General features: G+C 32.8%; 2 protein-coding genes across 3 annotated transcripts; both read left to right on the top strand.

The window, feature by feature from the left end:
* The first annotated feature begins 4,420 nt into the window (after positions 1-4,420).
* On the top strand, positions 4,421-5,772 carry LOC18606187 (HXXXD-type acyl-transferase family protein). The gene is made up of 2 exons (XM_007039654.3): positions 4,421-4,948; positions 5,055-5,772. Exons 1-2 carry the CDS (start codon positions 4,484-4,486, stop codon positions 5,685-5,687), a joined length of 1,098 nt encoding a protein of 365 aa, XP_007039716.3. The 5' UTR covers positions 4,421-4,483; the 3' UTR covers positions 5,688-5,772.
* A 1,043-nt stretch (positions 5,773-6,815) lies between these two features.
* Positions 6,816-11,017, top strand: LOC18606186 (dynamin). 2 transcript variants are annotated; one of them, XM_007039651.3, is made up of 7 exons: positions 6,816-7,117; positions 8,378-8,466; positions 8,572-8,647; positions 9,250-9,299; positions 9,385-9,723; positions 10,092-10,130; positions 10,396-11,017. In XM_007039651.3, the coding sequence occupies exons 1-7, from the start codon at positions 6,946-6,948 to the stop codon at positions 10,573-10,575; spliced, it is 945 nt and encodes a 314-aa protein (XP_007039713.3). In that variant the 5' UTR covers positions 6,816-6,945; the 3' UTR covers positions 10,576-11,017. The 2 variants fall into 2 exon arrangements, with proteins under 2 accessions (XP_007039713.3, XP_017972172.2); XM_018116683.2 differs by lacking the exon at positions 6,816-7,117 and adding an exon at positions 7,150-7,265.
* Positions 11,018-13,107: the final 2,090 nt, after the last annotated feature.

Below are 13,107 nucleotides of genomic sequence, written 5' to 3'. Positions count from 1 at the left end.
TAGAGAAAAAATTTAAAAATTATAATAATATTTTAATAATAAATTATTAAATTTTAAAGTTTTAAAATTTTAATGAAAATAAAAATTAAATAATTAAAAAATTTTGCTTATATTTGTCTTTTGGTATCAATTTTACTAAATTATATAAAGGGTATTTTTGTTGTTTTAAAAAATAAATATTATTATAATAAAAAGTTTTAGTTTTTAATTGCATATTATAAAAATTAGTGTTTTAAATTTGGAAATTAATTAAAATTAATAATTTTTATTCATGATAATATTAAATTATAAATAAAATATTAGTATTTAAAAACATATGATTAAATTATAATAAAATATTAATATTTAACCATATTAATATTTAAATAATTAATTAAATTATAAATTATTAATATTTAAAAGTAGAATATAAATAAATAATTATAGATACATATATATAATAAAAAATTTTATGTTTTTATTTTTTATTTTTTTCTTGTTTCAAAATTATTTTTACCAATCAAATATGACAATAAGTCATAATAATTATTCTTGTTTCCATTCGTCGTATCAAATTACGTAATAACTATTTTATTTTATTTATATCTCATTCTATTTATATATAATAACTATTTTATTCCATTCTTATCTATTTTGTGAATAAAATGTAACTTAAATGGCTGAAATGTTTGGTTGAACTATTTCTATTACTTTCCGTCATGTAGATATCACACACATGACAACTTCATAGATCTCGATCTCTCTATTTAGGCAATCACATAAATTAAATGGCTGAAAGGGTTAGTTGAAGTATTTCTATTACTTTCTATCATGCAGATATCGCACACATGACAACTCCATAGATCTCGATCTCTCTATTCAGGTAGTCGTTGTAATATGAAACCATGTAAAATCGAAAAGGCATATGACTTTCTTTCCATTTACCTCATTAAGAGACGCAAACAACATTTTTTAGACTAAGCTCATCTCTACCCACGACTTAATTTTAAGGATAAGCAAAACTAATCCAGACCAATTACCCACCTAAATTAAATACGATTTGGGTAAAACGGTTCAGTTTAATTGATTCATTGAATTAATTGATCCAAAATGTTTGGCCCAATTGATTTTTTGGTCAGTTCTCGATTTTAAAATTTTTAAACCAATTCACCAAAAAAACCAAACTAGTTTTTTATATATTTATATATAATATATATATATATATATTAAGAAGAATTGATAGTAAACTTAATTAATAATATATTTAAAATATATTAGAGTATTATATGTACATATACAAATCATAATCATAGCAATTTAATATTAGTTATATATATTTATTTATGCATTTGTATTAATATAAAATTACAAGTTATATATTTTAAATGATATAACTTATATATTAATATTATAATATATGATGGTAAATTTCATATACATTAATATGTTATAATTATTACACTTTAGTAATGTTTCGTAATATAAAATATTATAAATATATATAATTGTATAAATATATTATATATACATATATTTAATTTATACATAAACATTACTATAATTTATAATAAGCTTTATTTATATTATTACATTTAATAACTTTATTAGTTATCACCTTAGATTTTATAATATATTGTTTATAATTAATTATTATTTATACAAATTTTGATATAAAACATTATAACATATAAGTTATGTCATTAATTTCAAATATATATATATATATATAATAAAATCAGATATTATATATACATATAATTAATTTATACATAAGCATTACTATAACTTATAATAGATTTTATTTATATGATTACACTTAATAATTGTATTAGTTATCTCATTAGATTTTATAAAATATTGTTTATAATTAGTTATTATTTATACAAACTTTGATATAAACATTTCAACATATAATTTGTATCATTAATTATATATATAATAAAATAATATATTAATATACATGTATTTAATTTATACATAAGCATTACTATAACTTATAATAAACGTTATTTATATTATTACACTTAATAAGTTTATTAACTATCACCTTAGATTTTATAACATATTATTTATAATTAATTACTATTTATATAAACTTTGATATAAAACATTATAACATATAAGTTATATCATTAATTTCATATATATATAATTATGGATGAAGTTTATAAGTTTTAATATTATAATTTATAAAAAAAAAGTGATAAAATTTTGATCCATTGGTCTAAAACCGGACCAATTAAACCAAATTTATATTTAGTTGGTTTGGCCTTTTTTTATATTTCGTCAATTTTGATCGGTTTTTTAAAAATAATTGATCCGTTTGATCCTTATGTATAATAGACCAAGCCACCTAATCCACCAATTTGCTTACCTCTACCTAATTGCCTAACCCCAAACTGCTAATTAATGAGGCAAGTTGATTTTCCATGAAATCAGTCAGTTCCCACATTAATTTATTTAACATGAAAGCCAGCTACGAGCAAATCCCAATTTCACCCCTTACAATGCCTCCCGCACTCCCATGGCTCCCTTCGCTTGCTAGCTCCATGTACATGATTCAACTGGGAAATGGCCCCGGAGGAGGTTGAATCCACCTTACCAAAGTGAAGGTTTCCATGAATTTACAGAACATATGTCAAATGCCAAATCAACTTGCTCGATGCATGGGTGGTTTTGTCCTTAAAAACAAACTTATCGCAGGCTTTCCAGTGTCACCAACAAGCACCAGGAAAAAACACCTCACCTCAGTTACCAGGTCCCTTGCATATTCAAGATGGTCCAACATCGAGTTGTTAGCTTAAAAAATTAAAAGCTACTACTTCTCAGCAACCCAAGCAGAGAGCATTTTGGCATGTCCTTATGGAATGGGAAACAACTGCATAATATTTGATTTCTAACGACATTTATGAGCTGCACATGCAGTTGTGTTAGAGCAATTAATGATAACATCTTGACTCGTCTCGTTCATTGCTCGTTTTCACCTGCAAGAACTGCTTGAGGCTCCATATTAAAATCTCAACAAACTTGAGCTGTTTTTATAAGTCCTTTATTTGCCAGAAAAGCCCTTTACATATATAGAAATTCAAACTCTGGGAGCTGCGGCTATGATGATGAATCCTCATCTCAAAAGAAACCACTACATTAATTATAAACTTAACTTATCCTTAGGAAGGGTAGCACCTTTCGGTTCCTTTGGCCAAATTTTTGTACGTGCAATATGAATCTGATGACAGGGCTAAGATACCCAGAGTTTTTTTTCAGCTATGGAGGTTTGCAATTAAAGTAACCCCCACTTACTTAATGAATCATTGAAAGGCTTATAAAAAAAAAAAAAATTATAAACTTAACTTGTGATAGTTTATAATTCAAACCCCAAATTTGGCAGATTAAAAAAGTTAAGCCAAAAACTGAATTAAATATTACAGTTGTTTATTTGGTAACTTTTTCTTTGTGCAATTTAAATTGCTGACGAGCTTGGAACAAGTGAAAAAGAAAACTCAATGTGTGTACGGTACATGAATAACACCATGTTGATTCTTGCCTCCATATTTATTGGATATTGGTGGCCGTTTAACGAACTTAAAGTAAAAGACAAAAATCTTTTTAAGTGACGCTGCATGCTTTAAGGAAATTCGGCCAATGTTTTTACAAGAGCTTCCAAAACTTGGTAAATGAACCTACCAACCGATCATTGAAATGCAATATTGTCTGGTAACGCGCTGTGGGCCGAGACTGACATCTGGCCATGGCCATTACAAGTTACTGCACATATATGCACACCCTTCATTCTGCAAAAAACTTTTGCTTTCGGGCTTTTTCGTTTAATGGATTTTGTACTAACTGACAATTGGTTGAACTGATTTGGTCTGAATTCAATTTAGCAGATTTGTATTGATTTCGCTTTTGCTTGTCTGAAGAGACTCTAGTAGACCAAGAAAATGGAAAAAGACACGAAGAATGGATTTCCCTGTGCCAGCATTGAACTCAAATTAACAGTAATGATCAACTGCATGCTTAGCAATGAGCTTGGGAAAGTTGGCTTTTTTGCCATTGCATGTGCTTCAGAAGGGTATTGCCGTGGAATTTTTTAATGTCTTTAAAAGGAAAGAAAAATGATATTAAGTGATGCAAGTTTAGATTAGATTTTGTCTGATTACCAAATCTTTTACAGAATAAGACATCTTCCTTTCCCTTTACGAATTATCCTGGCACATTAGGTGTACCAGCAAGCCAGCCTCTACTAAAATTCATTAATCAAGCCAACACTTTTTCTTTCTTTTTTTAAATAAAATAAAAAAATAAAAAATAAAAACTAAGCTCTTTTGTAATTTATAATACTAAATCGCATGTTCAGACTGCAATTATGCAATGGCATTTTAGTACTTTAGACTGTTCTCTTTCTTTTTTTTGGGAGCTCAGCTGTTTTGTGCTGGACATGTTTCTATAAGTACCATAGCAATTAGCGGAGATGTAACCTGTTCTGCTCACAAGCTTCCCAAAAATGGCAAAGCAAACCGATAGCTTTGTTTCCAAATTATCCATTGAAGGTATTATGACTGTAACTCCCATAAGGATAACGGATCCACGACAGACCCGACAAGTGTTGGCAGGGGAGGTTGTTGATCCAGGGGTTTTCCAGCGGTGTCTGAACGTAGTCCAATACTACAGAAAGGAAAATGAGGAAGATTCTGGCTGGCTAGTTGCTGGGTGGATTAAGGAGACACTTGGGAGAGCTTTGTTGGAGCAACCAATGATTTGCGGACGTCTCCGAAAAGGGGAGCAGAATGATGGAGACTTGGAGATCGTTTCCAATGATTGCGGCATTAGACTCATTGAGGCAAGAATTCAGATGAATCTGTCACAGTTTCTTGATTTGAAGCGACGGGAAGAGGCAGAAGCTCAGCTTGTATTCTGGAAGGATATTGATGAGGAAAGCCCGCAGTTCTCCCCATTGTTTTATGTTCAGGTAATATTGTACTGACATTAGCAGGTCATTAGCTATATTAGAAAAGCTCTTGGGATAAGAAACTTGATTTCGAGCAGAATTACGATCAGCTCTTCATGTTTTACAGGTGACCAATTTCCAGTGTGGTGGATACTCAATTGGAATCAGCTGCAGCATTCTTCTAGCAGACCTTATGTTAGGGACAGAGTTCCTCAAGACATGGGCAGATATTCACAACAACATTGTCAACAAGAATAATGAACGAAAGCTACCCCTATTCTACCTCCCTGGTCTCAAGAACACCACCACCTCCTCCCCCAACATAATCAGCTCAAGTTCAAGCAAAAACTCTGGCAAAACTATGAGCTTCAAGATTAATGCTGAAAGTGGGAGTCTTGAGAGTGACTGGTGCAGAAAAGCCGCCTTAGCCTGCCTTGAGGAGGCAGAGCACAATCTCGGAAGTGAAATGGGTGCAGAGTTTTCTTTGTTTGTGAATGAATCGTTTGAAGCCATCAAGGTGGAAAGCTGCTCAAAACATGGGACACCGAAGCCACAGCTGAACCTCAACAAGGACTTCACTTACGCAAAATGGGATGATTTTGGGGCAAATGAAGTTACTTTCCGACAAGGGAACAAACCCGCTCATGTTTCCTACTGGTTTACATCCATTTTGGGTGGGGTCGTCGTCGTAATTCCTTCGCTTCAGGAGGATGCAAACAGAGTGAATATCTTTGTCACAATTCCTAATGAGAAGTTCTGAAAAGGGATTATCCCTGGGCTTGAATTGCAAATGACTTTTATTTAAATAATTTTCAAAATAAGCAAATAATATTTACTTTATATTAGCATGCATCAAATGTAATCTTGCCATAATAACTTTTTAATTATTCCCTTATTCTTTTAAAAATCATTGCATGCAAATATTTTGAAGAATTCAGCTCATCCGATTCATTTCGTTTTAATGACAGATTTGTCCAAACAAAGTGGCTTCGCTTATGCCGATATTTTTCTCAGTTCTTTACTTGGAAGTTGGAAATGAATCTGATGAGAAAAGAACTGAGAAAAATTTACAGCTTATGCCTCTATTATATAGAATTCTGGACAAATAGTTAAATAGTCAAATGCAATTGAGATTTGGGGAAGGGAGAGAATAAGGACGATTGCCCTTGTTACTTGCTATACCCTAATATATGTGAACGTGCACTCCTTCAAAGTTTACTAAAATTAATCAAATAATTATTGTTATAATCAATTTAATTGCCTTAATATTTTTTTTAAAAAAACCCCATGGTTGAAAATTGCTCCAAAACATAAAATATGTGTAAAACTCATGTATACCCTTTCGAATGACGATATTTAATAAAAAATAAAATTTTTTGTATAAAATGATCTCAGTTTAATTTTCTAATACCAACTTAGAAATTTCAACACATTCATATTTTTTTTTCAAAAAACATTATTTTCTTGTTCATTCCTCTATTTATTTTTTATTATCAAGATTTGAAAACAAATTTTTTTAATCTTATAAATAGCTCAAAAAAATGAAATATAATTGGGTTTGGGTTCAAACAATTTACTTGATAAAAGAGGCCTATCCCTTGCTTAAAATTAGTAAGCCTTGAGCCCAAATATAATGAAAGGACCCAATCCAGCTCGACCCATAGCAAATTTTCCCAGTTCGTCTTCGTCTACAGCTTACTTACGGTAGAAGTGCCCGCACTTTCAATTTCCATTCTACATATGGGTATTTATGTAAATCCAACCATTTCCCAACCTAAATGTACTTACGTTTATTGACGTGGCAAGGTCTGATTAAACCAAACATAACAAAGAAACATGTTTCTGTCAACAGACGATATCTACCCATAGTGTATATGTTTTAGTTGCAGAGAGACAGGAAGGAGTAACATAGGCAGAATTCTTGGCTTCTCCGAAGAGAAAAGAACATGAAAGAGATACGCATATGAAAGAGTTTTCCTTGGGATTTTGCAGGAAGGGGAATAGATACTTGTTGAAGAATGGAGAGTAGTATCAGTAACAGTAACGATAAAATAGAGGTAACGAATCAAAGAAAAGGCTTTGAAGGAATCAGAATGGAGAATCCATTTACTTTGAAAGTGGGTCAAGTATTTACTGGCTTTGGCATTGGCTGTGGTATTGGTATAGGTGTGGGTCGCCCTATAAATCTAGGTACTGCTCATTATCATACTCGCTCTTTGCGTATGCTTTATTCAATCAGTGTAAAAATCTTGTCTTTCAATTGTGAAGATGAATTGGGGTGGTTTGTTTATTCCCAAGAATGATGATATTTATTCCAATTGGCTTCCTAAGAAACCATGTATGTATCACTTCTGGTATCACTTTCTTTTCATTTGTTTTATTAAACATATAGGTTATGTTTTGTTGTGGGAAAATTTGGGTAAGTGGAATGAATAGTAGCTTTCCATTTTGATGTTTACAGTATTTGAAATGACGGGTTAATTGATTTAGTTTGTTAAGGTTTGAGCTTTTTTCAGTCGTCAAGAGTGTGGTTTAGCTTAACCATTTGTTATTCTAAGTCCTGATTAAGAACAACTACTTTCAGTTTGTGTTCTATATATTTGCTGTCACTCTGTCATATTTTTGGAGTTACTAGATCAGTACTATCCTGACTTAGCTTAATAAGCCTCAATCTCTTGAGTGGCTTTTGGTTGTCGGCTCCTTAGTGGAAATCTGATTGCTTTTCACTCAAGTTAATTGCAAGATGAAAACATTAAGAAATTATTTGAGTTCAATCAAGAGTACAGTGTAATTTCTTGATTTAATCATGTACCAGGTAATTGGTAATGACTCCCCCTTCAAGGTTTGGCTTGGATGATGTTTTTCTACATCTTTATGCAATATGATGGTGTTTTGCACAATATAATGGGAATTTGGAATATTAAATGAGATTGTAATTCAATAATAAAATCTTAAAGTTGCCTACAGTGAACCAATTCTGCCTTGTTTGGGGTGGCCATATCATCTATTAACAATCATTGACTGTGGAATGTTGATAGGGAGAGCATACTATTAAAGAGTTATCATTTTTTGACATTAAATTTGTTAAATTATAATCCTCTTGCAAACTCTTAGATGCTTTTGTTTTATCCTCTTTATCCAATGCATGCTTCTTTATATTCTTTGATCATATGTCCTGTGTGGCTGTTCTGTAAATCAACGCCTTTAGATATCATACTAAGTCTGTAATTGCTGTTTAAAGTTATCAATATTATTACATTAAATAATTGTATCTGGAATGAGAAATGAATGGGTTAGGGCAAAACTTTTATGATTGATGAATATCTCTTATGATGAAGTACATTATATTGTTGTTAGCTGATGTGAGTTTTGCTGCTGTTTCTGATTGTTTGTACATTCTTTCAAGGATATTTTGTTAACCGGTGAAACTTAGCTTATGCTATATACCAGGTGCAATACCTATGCTTGGCCAAGTTATGAGTGCAACTAGAGGTGCAACTGATGCGTTTTCTGGTGTTAGCAGACATGTCAATGGTGCTGTAAGTCAAATATACAACTTTCTGAATTTTTATGACACCTTTTGTTTTTTACTTTTGGATGTTTGATATTTCACAATCTGCTTCTTGTATTTTCTCATGTTTCAGTTAAGGAAGTTGGGAGCGAAGAACATAGAAGCAGGCATTGGATGTGGAGTTGGTCTTGGCCATGGTTTTGGTGTTGGTATGCAACATTGTTGAAAAGAAAGTATTATGATATAAATGCACTTGTATTAAGATGTGATATCTTATAAATTCCTTGTGTAGTCTGACTGTTATTGGACCTTGCAAAAAGATACCATGAGGTGACATTGTGTGTGCCTAATTTTTTCAAGACTAGAGAAATTACAGATTTTTTTCTCATGATTCCCTTATTAGTTACTTGATTTTATGCTGTGTACAAAAGTGTTATGTGATCAGCCACTGCTGATCCACATACAAGACCAGATACTTTATGGTTTGCTTGTTGACTGCTTAGTTTCAGCACTTTCTTATATGATCATAGCAAAATAGCTGATTTCTGTGGTAGGGATTCTAGCAACATGAGACATATGTCTTTTCTAACAACATGAAAATCTGTTCATGCTTTCCTCTTCTTTTGAAATTCTAAGCATCCGCGTAAGGAGTAACCCCATCAAGCCTGCTGTGCTTATATCTTTTATACCTTAACTGACATTGATATCTTTATCCTCATGCTGCATAAAAAATAATCTTGTAAATTAATGCTCTGTCAATGATATGAACTAAAAATATCATTTTTGACAGCTAAAGTTGTTTTCATTGCAGGACTTGCGGTGAAGCCAGGGGTGGTGCGTCAAATTCAATGTTGTGTTATAGTACGTTTATTTCTTATAGCATCGTCTAATTTGCCTATTGTGGTTTGCTTTAATTTTGTCTAAATTTGTAATCTAAAATTTCTAGGAAGCGATGACAAAATTGATGATGAAGTTTGGAATGGCTCCCAAATTGCCCTTCAGTGAAGGTTCTTTTCCTGTATCCTTTCAAAGTAGTTTGACCACGAGAAATGAACCCTATATCCAAAGCCCACTTGGAAACATGAAGCAAATGGTTACAAAGCTACCAGATCCCACATCTCAAGGCTTGCCTGGACCTGCAAATGTGGGCAGAGATTCAGCTTATGAAAAACTTTCATCAAAATATCCAACTGAGACCTCTTATGGAAGTCGAACAGAAAAGGTTCTTAGTAGTTTTTTGCAAAATCCAGTTTTGAAGGAAGACAAAACTAGCCTAAACGAACTGGTATGCAAAGATACCCTTGTTCTTGTGCATTTCTCTTTGCAATTCATCACTTGAGGATTTTGCTATTTCTTATCCTCATTCCTGCATTTGAATCTGACTATGAAATGTTAATTTTAGAAAATCTTATGGGAGGTCTATGGGGTTAAATTTGTTCAATATGAGGTTAAAAAACCAGCTCATTTTATACACTTAATGGTTGTGAGAGAAACATTATTTCCCTCCAGCAATTGAAGGAGTAGCTGGGAACAGGAAGCTATGAAAAGAACATGCTTCAACTCGCAACAAATAGTTGCAATTGTTCTGATTTTGGTTATCAGTGGTAGCAGTAGGCAGCAGCAATAATGCACTTGAGTTGGGTTGTTTTGTAGGTTGGGCGCTTGCGTTCTGAAAACAACTTGCTTCAACTGGTAATGCTCCTTACTCACTAGTTTTTTCACCTGATCTGTACCCATTTTGTTTTACTGATCTTGTTGCCAAGAAGATTGTTGATCATTAAGTGGAAAACCACATAAAAATTGGAAGAGCGCAATGGTAATTAGATGTAAAATTTCATGATTGACGTTGCAATGTTTTCGACATACATTTGATTCATACAAGGTCTCATCCATTTCGCATTCCTCCTCCTTTTATTTAGGATTGTGTTAGATTGTACTGAAACTTCTATTCATTAAGGTGTTGAAACATCAGCGAATCATTGAGGAACTTATGGAGGAGAATCAGAAGCTTCATCAGATACTAATAGAAGACCTGAAAATACCACCAAGCAAGCTCCAAGCCAGTTACTCGAGTAAAATTAAATCTCCATGTTCAGAATGTTTCCATTGCCGAAGAAAACTAAGGAAAAATAGATGATGACAAGAAGTATGATATGTAGAGTAAAGACCATTCAAGTGCCATACCAAAGTTCTTATTGATAACCTTTCCAACAGGATTTTGAATTCTGCCGAGCCTTTCCAACCTGATAATGCAGAAGTGTTGTTAACTATCATCGATTATGATCCAATGGAAGAGGATATCAAAGTAAATGACCTTACACATGATTGTACCGAACAGATTGAGAGACACTGAAACTAATACGCCAATGAATCTTCCAAGGCAGGTTTTTTCCCCCCCTTGATGTGCAAGTTTCTGCAGTTTTGCTAACTGATCATGAATCTATCCATTTTTGGTTTGATTTAATTTCTTGATCGTTGTTTATGATCTATACAGGCTTGTCCCTTTTGTTTTTTAAGTATTGCCAATGTGATAAACAGTTACATTCAATGCATGTGATACTGTGCAATTTTTACCTGCATATGTACGAAACTGAGTTTTCTTTGCTCAAGCTTTGCTTAGCTATTCTCCATGAGCATGACTTTGCTTTTAATCAATCTCATCCCAAGCTCAATGAGTCAAGAAGCTAGTTTAAACTTGATCATTTCGCCTAGACGACCAACCCACCAGAGCAATGTCACAAAGTTTAAGAAAACCTCCATTACACCATTGAAACATGCTTTTCCACACAATACTACTTCCAGACTAAAGACACTGGACGACCAGTCGGTCCCAAAAAAGACTCCAAAAAGCTTCAAAGTTGAAACAGCTCATCCTTCTTTCTCTCTTTCAAAAATATGGTAGCAGTATTCCTTGTTGTCAATTTGATCGACCCCGAGCAGGCCCAGAGCAATAAATTATGGGCCCATTCTAATGCTTTGGTGGGCCAATCTCTGACACTGCTTTTAGTCTTTGGTCAATATCAGATGATTAGAGGGCTTAGACTCTAAGCCCAACAGGTGGCCCACCCTATGCCTAATCAGAACCCCAATGTGTCTGTTTTCTTTCTTGTTTTCTAATTATTGTTTTTAACCCAACATCAAACATTCTTACTCATGTTCATGACTGGACTAGGTTAATAAGCGGTAAATTTGTGTGGCTCACGTGAAAGATAAACTGGACTAGGTTGGAAGGAGAGCAAGTCTTGGTATGGCCTTTTATTCTTTGTGCTTGTCATGTCTTCATGGGAGAAAGACAAGACAGAGAAAGAAGATAGACAAGCTAAGATGTTTTTTAGTGCAGTGCTTCTTCCTAGTGTTTACCCATTATTTATACAACCTCTTTTGAAAAGGTATCCAATGTTGTTTTTTCTTTTTCTTTTTTTTTTTTTATGTTTTCTTAACTAAATTCCTATTATTTGTTTATATAATTTAACCTGTGCATGCCAGTCATTTTAACAGGAAAATTTTTCATTAATGCCTCTCAAAAATAAATAAATTTCTTCCATCAAACTACATAATAACATGAACTTCATGCAATATTTTGATATGAAAAAAAAATTGATCATTTATTTGTATTTTTTTATTTTTAAGAAATAGTTAGGAAGTTTCATGCAATAAAAAGAAAAAAGAGTTGACCCTTATTATATAAGCCCAAACCAATAAAGAAATAATTATGTATGCACGTAGGTAAAGATTTGAAAGAATTTAGAGACCAAAGATTTGATCTTAAATTTTCTTTTTTTTAAAAAAAAAAAAAGAATCTGATTTTAACTTGCAACTTGATAGTTAATTTCCTTGAACTTGTTCGTGGTGGCAAGCACTAGCACCCCATGTGCACATCACTTTCATACTCGAATTGATTTGTCCTTTGAGGTTTAGGCCCACAACAGCCAATCATGCATCCATGGCAAGCTCCCTCAGGACTCTTTCTCTCTCTCTCTCTCTGTCCCCCTTGTGCTTTTGCACCAATGGAGAAAAAAGGCCCATTCTCTCCTGTTTTAGCACTCATAGGTCAGAGCATATACCAATTTCTCCCACAAACACAAAAGAGTCTCCAAAGGCAAACTCCTGCCCCTTTCCAAAAAGTTTAATTACACTTCCTCTCCCTCCACACAAGTCTAAACTTAACAGCTAGCACCTAACCTTTTCCATGACCATTCACCACCACCAATGTGCACCTCTTCATCTTTCTCCATCTACCCCTCAACCAACCCATTCTCATCTAACTTTTTAGCAAAGAGAGAAGACATTTGGGCTTTAAATGCATAGACAGGGATATGTACTTTCTTAATTTGTGTGTGTGTGTGTTTGTATATGGCTTCTTTTAGGCATTTTAAGAAGCGCATTAGAATTGTAATGGACTGAGTAAATTCATAATGGATTAGAATATAATCATTTGAACTTTGTGAATCAACACATAGTTCAGTGGTAATCAAATGTTTTTTCCATCTCATCCTCTAAGTCTAAACTGGCAAGGGAAAAAAGTCTCCGTATCTGACTTTTGCCTAAACAATGAAAATAACTTGATTGAATGGCCATAAAATTAACCTGCCATTTCAGTTTTTTTTCCCCTTATTTTGTCCATTTTCTTTATCAAAAATCAAGATGGATAGTCTAATATTCGATTTTT

This window comes from Theobroma cacao, chromosome 3 (assembly GCF_053813885.1).
Source record: "Theobroma cacao isolate CCN51 chromosome 3, ASM5381388v1, whole genome shotgun sequence".
NCBI lineage: Eukaryota > Viridiplantae > Streptophyta > Magnoliopsida > Malvales > Malvaceae > Theobroma > Theobroma cacao.
Note: the sequence above shows the minus strand (reverse complement) of the source record. Positions and strands in the feature narration are given on the sequence as shown.